The following is a 6,057-nucleotide window of genomic DNA, read 5'->3' on the forward strand; positions in this document are numbered from 1 at the left end:
GGGTACATCTTCCTCATCTGGGATGGACAGGCTGTGACCAGGAGGGGCTGGCTTCTCAGCGGGAGGGACGGAGGGAGCTGTTATGAACCTGGAGCTCCACAGGCCCCTGTCTGACCTCATGAAGACCATGCGGAGGGGCTGGCCAGGAACGTGTGGACTGGGTGTCACCTGGATCCGTGGCAGGCCGGACAGTCCTGAGGAGAGGGCCCTTACGGGGAGGCATGCCAGGGCGCTGTCCCTGAGCAGGTGTCAGGCTGGGGACCTGAGGTTTCCCTGCAGGTCTAACTCAGGGGGACGGGCTGGAGGACGGGCAGTCTGGAGAAACTGAAACTCTGGTTCCTGTGAGTGCTCCTTGGGCCACAGGCAGGGCCTGAGTCTGGGCTTCTTGTGGGGGTTCTGGCTGGTCTGGGTCAAGGTCAGAGCAGCTCTCTTTCCAGAAGCCTGGATGCCGAGATTGGAGTCCTGACCCAAACTTTGTGCTGCCAGAATCTGGGTGGTCTGTGAGGTCACGTATGGGTGTCTGGTCGGTGGCCCACTGCTGAGACTGGAGTGGGCCACACGTTTGCTCTTGGTCGTGTGCACGAGCGTTGGTCTGTTTGGATGCTGTCAGAGAACAGAGCACACAGGTTACGTGTTAGGATCACACACCATCAAATACAAAATACAATTAAAAAATGCAAAGCTAAACCTAAGCACTTAATACAAGATATACACAGTAAAGATATTCCAGCAGTTCATGGAGAGATGATGAGGTTCTTGATATCACTGCTGGTCAGTAACAACTGCATTAAAAATTCCCCTTGTATACCATTTCTGACATCATATAAAACACCCACAAAGCTTCTTACAATGCTTCCTGTTAATGATGTTGGTGCAGGACACGTCCCTTCACACCATTTTCAATAAATTGATACAATCATGGTGCTTGGAAAGCAGTTTAAGGACTAGCAAGTGTGGGCAGGTCATTTGAGTGTTAGGACCCCAATGGTAAGATGCCAGTTGTCCCCTGAGTGATAGCCCTTTGGAAGCATTGAGTGAGCTCAGGACAACACTGCCCCTAGCCTGCTGGGAGCAGACAAGTAAGGGAAAGGCAACATCAGAGCCACCAACAGCAATGACACAGGGACACTACACTCTAGAAGCCATGTGGGTCCACACTGAAGCTTACACTCCCCTCACACGGAAACCATTGTGGGAAGTCAGAGTGATCCCAAAGGGGAAAAAGACTGGAGAAGGGGGACACTCACCCTCACATAGTCACAGGTTTCTGTCTGATCCTTGAAGGAGTGCTGAGGGGGTTCTCCTGGGAAACCTCTGGACCAGAGCCTGTCTCTGCTGCTCCTCGTCCCTGCAGGACATGACAGGTGAGTGAGAGTCCCTGCATTTCTCATTTCCAATGGGGAGAAACCCATCATCATCCCAGGCTCATTGCCTGTGACCCTGTTATCCAGGGAGTGAGGCCTGGGCCTTGGCCAGACTGGACTTTCCTCCACTCAAAACACTGCCTCCTCCTGGGAGTCCTCCAATTTTTTTGTGAAGGACTTCCATTTGAAGTACTTTGCCTGCCTCCTTGCCCTTGCAGATTAACAGATGCTGCCTCTCAAGTACCCTCCCCTTCCACATTAGAGCCCCCCAGTATAGGAATGACCACCTGAGTGTGACCCCTGGTGGACATGGCAGCTTGCCCAACATCTCCATGCCCCTGTTGCTGCCCGGACGAGGCCATGCAGACAGTGCAGGAATGGGCACACTGGATTCCAGGCCCCCAAGAGATTGGTTCTATCCTCCCACATGCTCACCTTGACCTCTGCTCAGTCTCCCTGGCAGTGCTGTTGGGAGGTCCTACAGCCCGCAGGTCTCGGGGGCTCCATGGCTTGCGGTTCTCCTTCATCTGCTTGGGGCCCAGGGGCTGGGGGGTCAGAGCCCCACCCCAATGCTTCATGGGACACCTGACACTGTTTGCCTTGTGCCCGAAGGCCAGGCAGTTCTTGCACTTCACCTGTAGGGGGAGCAAGCGGTCACGTCACAGGCTGGTTTCTAAGAGGACTTGGAGGACAGACTCAGGGATGTGAGTATGGGTGATGAAGAGGGACCTAAACACGGGCTCACTGGGCCCCCAAATATTGAAGATGTTAGGGTGGATCCTGAGACTCATGTTAGTTATGGGAGAACAGGAAAAGCGAGTGGAGGACTAAGTGTGAATACATAGACACAAATAAAAATATGTGGACACGAAACAGCTGCCTATGGCACTAGCTATGAAATGTGGTTGTTGTTCTGAGACTCAGGAGCATCAGCCTCACCAGCTATTTTGTGTCCAAATACTTGTATTGAGGACATCACAAGCTCTGTGGTCCTTGGAAGGGAGAAGGGAACTCAGTTCTGGGCACTGAACTTGCCAGGTCCAAATCCTGAGTCTGTCGTCCATGCCCGCCCTGGTTCCTGACACAGCCAAGTATCTACTTACTCTTGGGTCCTGCTCCTCGGGGCGGGGAGCCTTGTGTGCCACGGGGGCCCTCTGTTGCTTCTTCCCTCGCTGCGCAGTTAAGGGTCTGCAGGGCCCGAGCTGGGGGGAAGTACCTGCCATCTCCAACTCCACCTTAAATCTGAGTTCTGTCTTTCTCAGTTACAGAATTAGGAAATTCCTGAGGAAAGAGAGAGAGAGAGATAAATAAACTCCACATTTCAAATCACACATAGAAAACAGTTCCTCGTTGACCCTCTCTTCCACACAGGGAAGATGGGACAGCATGATCACTCAGAAAAACTGCTGTCTCTCTCTGGGAGACCTCATTTCTAGACTTTGGGCCAGGCTCCCATAATTACCAGCCACCTGGGCAGGACCCTAAACTTAAACACCCGGGGCTAACCTGGTGAGTTTTGATGAGTCGTTTAAGAGAGTTTGATTAGGTCCATCCCAACCCCTCAGAGCAGGACAGAGTAAGGCAGTATTTCCCCAGACTGACACCATCCTCAGTGCTGCAGGAATACTGGGCCCCCATATAGAAGAGAAAAATTAAAGTACGCTCTCGTCTAAAATGTGAAGCTCCCAGGAACAGAAAGTACAAGAACTTCCAAGTACATCTTCTCTGAGGCAAAGTTATATTCTCCTCTCCTAGACAAGGAGCTTCACAGATCAGGGTCTGGGCTATTTATTCTCTTTTATCTTTCTATCTCCACTGCCTAAAATTTACCAGTTTGCAATGAATGTGAGACGAGTATGTTAGAACTGAGTCTGAACAAATCAGTCATCCTGGCTTTACGTGCTCTTAGGCTGGTCCACCCTCTCTCCATTACAGCTCACCCACAGGCTCCCACCATCCCAGCGATGAGTCCATTTCATTTGAAATTTACTTTGGGGTTAAATAGCATTTGAAGATGACAAATTTCCCTGTGCTCAGATTTACTATGAAACTTAAGGAATCCTCACTCCTCTGCCTAAAGCCCCGTCACTCCCTAGTTTACATGCCCTACTCTTTGAACACTATAAGGACCCAAGTGACAGGAAATACCCCAAAAATAAAAATAAGAAAGACAATATTCAGGAAACCTACCTGAAACCCAGCTGTGATCGTCCGGTCCTTCAGCAGTTCCTCAGAACACTCAATGAGGGAATTTCTCTGCCCGAAGAGATGAAGCTTCCAGGGAAACTGAGGACGGGTCACTGGGGGGCGTTTCCATTTCTTCTGACCTTTAAGCTGGTTGAATATCATGTGATGGGTGGAAGGTGACCATACAATTAGCATAATGCCCTTGGATGGAAGGCAGTCTTGCAGGAATGCCCTGTCCTTGGTCCTTTACAGTTCTCAGGACTTTTCATCTTAGATGCACTTGTGTGCTTATGGTCAGGAATCTGTACCTTCTGAGTGGTCAGATGCATGTGAGGTGAGCTGTGTAGTAATGCACTGAGGATCGCGTTCTGCGGCCCTGAGCCCCTCCGCACTCTGTGCAGCCGTTTCTGTCTACCTCTCTCGGGCTTGTCATGTTGTTGCACTGCAGCTGTTTCTATGACTCACTAGTCTTCTCCTGTGTCATGCAGACCTCCTGGCCCCCACTGCCCGCAGACCCTGTCTGCCACTGTTGTCCCCTGTCTCAGGGAAGCTGACCACTCTAGGGAATTCATGGGGATGGAGCCCACAGATCTGTCTCTTTGAGAATGGCTTGTTCTGCACTGTGCCTGGTGACTCATGCTGACCTCGAGTCACCCCCTGCGGACAGATGGAGCTCTACAACCCTCCTGTGCAGCCTTCTCCCGTGGGTGGATGCGGCCTCCACTCCTGGGGGGTGGCGCCTGATTCCTCCTGTCGTTCCTGTTCCCTCTGCCCGGGTCGGGGTTTGATTAAGAGACTTCAAGGAGGGAAACTCTCACTACCCCATTGGGGCACTAGGTTGGCCCATGGACCTTCCCTGGCTCCAAGGGGCTTTCACAAGCCAAGTCCCCGCTGGTGCCCGCTGGGGTAGGGTCTCCTGTTTCCTTTCTGTGGGCACTCAGGGGTGTGCTTTTGTTAATTGTGGGTGAACCTGCCCCCATGCTGATCGTGCTAAAGGCCCTGGAATCCAGATCCTGCCCTTCGGGTCCATCGTGTGGGGGCGGCGGGGCGCGCAGGGAATTCGTACAGGTGACATGCGCCCTGCCGTCCAGCCCCGAAGCTGCCTGTGCCTCCTGCTACGGCATCTGCCCGGAGTGGCACCCCGTCCACTGCCTCCTCCCCGGACTGGAACGTCCAGTCTCGGGACGGCCCTCCCGTGGGTGAGGGGCCCAGGCCCTGCCTAAAAATGAGTCCCTTTTCACCTGGAAATTCTCCAGAGTGGTGCTCACCGGGTTCGTCTCGTTCTTTTAATTATTGATCGTTCCTTTATCTCCTCAGCGCTTCAGAAAGAAGCTCTGAGCATTTTAAATGCCATGAACAATGTTTGCTCTTAAAAATATTCCCCAACTCGGACTCTATGTTGACTAACACTTAATTGTTGTCGCTTATTTCAATGAGGGGTTTTTAACAGGATTTTGTCCAGAACACTCTAGGTAGGAATTTCTAATTGAACCTCTGTGTTGGCTGTGTTGTGTTTTGTCAGCAACATGCTCTAGTTTACATTATATACTCATTAAGTATACGATAGACAATTTTACATTAGATACATTCGTTTCATACACACTCTGTAGTGAAGGACATGTTTATCACGTACGATGTGATCACACCACTACTTCTAGAGTGTTTGCCTTTGGAGTTTAGGTTCTGTATGTGTTGGGTGAGGGGAGCATTTGCATCTCTGAGGACAAAAGGTGAAAATCCCATTTAGGAGAACCTTCATTTTGCATGGGGGATGCACGTTAATAATTAAAAAACACAAGAGACAGCTCAGGAGGTGGCTGATGGGATTAAGCATTTTTCCTCCTGCAGCCGTGTTTTCCCAGCAGCCCCTGGGCAGTGGTGGGGGAGGAGCTACGTTCGCACCTGGGGAGACTGGAGTCTGTAACCTCAGGAATTAGCTAAGATACAGAATGTGGCCTGGAATTCACTGCTTTCTCCCCACCACTCACTTTAGAGATTTTGAAACAAAATTCAGGGAGTGTTTTGTGGCCCAGGTGGGCAGGGCTGCCTGTCTCCTGTCCAGCGTTGGTGCTAGCCACAGAGACATGGGCTGGAGGTCTCTGATCCTGCCCCGGGACCTTGCATAAGCAGGGACACGCACTCTGAGACAGCCAGCACCTGGGGATGAAGCTCACAGCTGTGTCCCCACCAGGGCTGAGAGGGAGACAAGAGTGCTGGAGGGAAATGGATGAGGGAGGTGGGCTCTGTAGGAAGAGCTGGTGGAGGAAGGGCTGTGAGCACCTGGGGTCTGGGTCTCTCTCCACGGCCCCGGACACAGGACTGAATGTGTGCTCAGAACCGCGCAGGGACACCGGGCACCACACTCAGCTTCAGCACAGATTTTATTGTTCACGTATCTTCAAGGATTGCTATACTTACAACGTTAAATTTCTTGCAAAATTCTAATTTCAATATAACGAGATCACTTTCTTGCCTACAATTTATACTCCCAATTTTTAAATAGGTA

At 51.4% G+C, this 6,057-nt stretch overlaps 1 protein-coding gene across 1 annotated transcript; it reads right to left on the reverse strand.

Annotated features, from left to right (window-relative positions):
* Window positions 1-249: 249 nt before the first annotated feature.
* LOC136308518 (protein FAM90A11-like) lies at window positions 250-2,587 on the reverse strand. The gene is made up of 4 exons (XM_066235930.1): window positions 2,468-2,587; window positions 1,800-1,999; window positions 1,248-1,440; window positions 250-603 (listed from the first exon to the last, which is right to left on the reverse strand). Exons 1-4 carry the CDS (start codon window positions 2,585-2,587, stop codon window positions 250-252), a joined length of 867 nt encoding a protein of 288 aa, XP_066092027.1.
* Window positions 2,588-6,057: the final 3,470 nt, after the last annotated feature.

The sequence above is a fragment of the Saccopteryx bilineata genome, chromosome 6 (assembly GCF_036850765.1).
Source record: "Saccopteryx bilineata isolate mSacBil1 chromosome 6, mSacBil1_pri_phased_curated, whole genome shotgun sequence".
NCBI classification, from domain to species: domain Eukaryota; kingdom Metazoa; phylum Chordata; class Mammalia; order Chiroptera; family Emballonuridae; genus Saccopteryx; species Saccopteryx bilineata.